Source organism: Corvus kubaryi, unplaced genomic scaffold, assembly GCF_017639235.1.
Source record: "Corvus kubaryi isolate FWS band 111438036 unplaced genomic scaffold, C.kubaryi_AGA036_p1.0 37172, whole genome shotgun sequence".
Lineage (NCBI taxonomy): Eukaryota > Metazoa > Chordata > Aves > Passeriformes > Corvidae > Corvus > Corvus kubaryi.
In genome coordinates this window covers 72,959-74,349 of record NW_024581047.1, presented here as the reverse complement: position 1 = coordinate 74,349, position 1,391 = coordinate 72,959, and the positions used below count along the sequence as shown (strand labels likewise).

General features: G+C 62.6%; 1 protein-coding gene across 1 annotated transcript in view; it reads right to left on the bottom strand.

Annotated features, from left to right (window-relative positions):
• The window catches only part of ARID3B (AT-rich interaction domain 3B), a 27,035-nt gene that overhangs the window by 5,900 nt on the left and 19,744 nt on the right, over positions 1-1,391 (bottom strand). Inside the window, exons 6-7 of the mRNA XM_042021746.1 lie at positions 877-1,136; positions 487-744 (exon numbers count right to left, since the gene is read on the bottom strand). Coding sequence (XP_041877680.1) covers positions 487-744; positions 877-1,136 — 518 coding nt within the window. The remainder of the gene's footprint in view (positions 1-486; positions 745-876; positions 1,137-1,391) is intronic.

The following is a 1,391-nucleotide window of genomic DNA, read 5'->3' as shown; positions in this document are numbered from 1 at the left end:
AACCCCTGGGAAAGGATTCCTGAAAGCTGGGCATCTCCCCCAGGCTCCTGCAGCTGCTGCCTGGACAGAGCTGTTGCCTCCACCATCAGTTAAGGGGGTGCAAGTTCTGTGGGGGTGGGAGTCTGTAAATCATCCAGAATTCCCTCACAACTGAAACGCCCTCCAAGAATCACCCAGAACTCCTTCACAACTGAAACACCGCCCACAAATTGGGCCCTGAGTGACCTCCTGTGCTGGACACAGGGGTCAGGGGGGTTTGACCAGCTTGGAGCTTTGGGAACACGGCAGAGATCCTTCTGAATCCGGGCTGGATTTGGATGAGCCGGAGAATAAACCCAGCAGGAAAACCCAACAAAACCACTTGAACACCTCCGTGCCGTGCTCTCTGCCCAGGATGATGCCCCAGCCTCTGTGTGTGTGTGACATTCCCGGCTGGAAGCCCGTCCCTCCCGGCTGCCCCGCAGCTTTCTGCCCGCTGTGCCTCACCCTTGCCGTTGATTTTGATCTTCATGGGGATCTGCCGGGCCATGCTGAACAGGTTGCGCTGCAGCGCCTGCTGCACCAGCCGCTGCTCCTCCTCCGTCATCCGCGGCACCTTCTTCTCCGGGGGCTCTCCCGCCTCCAGCCTCTCCCTCAGCTGCTCCAGGGTGGCTGTCCTGGCCGCCACGGTGGCCTGCTGGCCGGCCAGGGTCACTGGCACGGCGATGCGGTTTGGCATGGGCACGGTCAGGGGCACCCCGTCGCCTGGGGAAGGAGGGGTCACTCAACACCAGCACTGCAGCCAGTCCCAAGCCCCTGCTCCCACATCCCCGTGGATACCATGGAAAGCACCAGCACAGCCGTGCTGTTTGCCCGGCTGGGGCGGGAGGAGCTGACCTTTCCTGACGGCCGCGGCCGGCGACACCCGGGGGTTGCTGGTCCCGCTGCCCGGCGCCACGCCGATGATGGGGAAGCGGATTTTGGGGGGGGACAGCAGGGAAGGAGGCCCCGGCGTGGAGGGCGAGTAGCTGAACAGGGAGGAGCTGTAGCTGGGCCGCCGCCCCTCGCGCCGGTTGCCGTCGATGGCGGCCTGGAGCTCGGCCGGGGAGCTCAGCGACTTCTTCTCACACTCGTAGGCGTAGAGGTACTTCATGTACCTGGGGAGAGGGACAGGGCTCAGCGCTGCAGGGAACCACAGCAACGAGCACTGGGGCAGGCAGACGCGTGCCAAGGCCCTCAGCAGATCTGGGGGCTCTGGAGTTCGGGGGTGAAGCACAGCTCAGCCTGGATGCGCTCAGTGTTACACAATTACCTACTACTGCTGCCACGAGGGCAGGGAAGAGTCACCCAGAACTCCTTCACAACTGAAATCTCCTCACAGAATCATCCAGAATTCCCTCACAACTGAAATA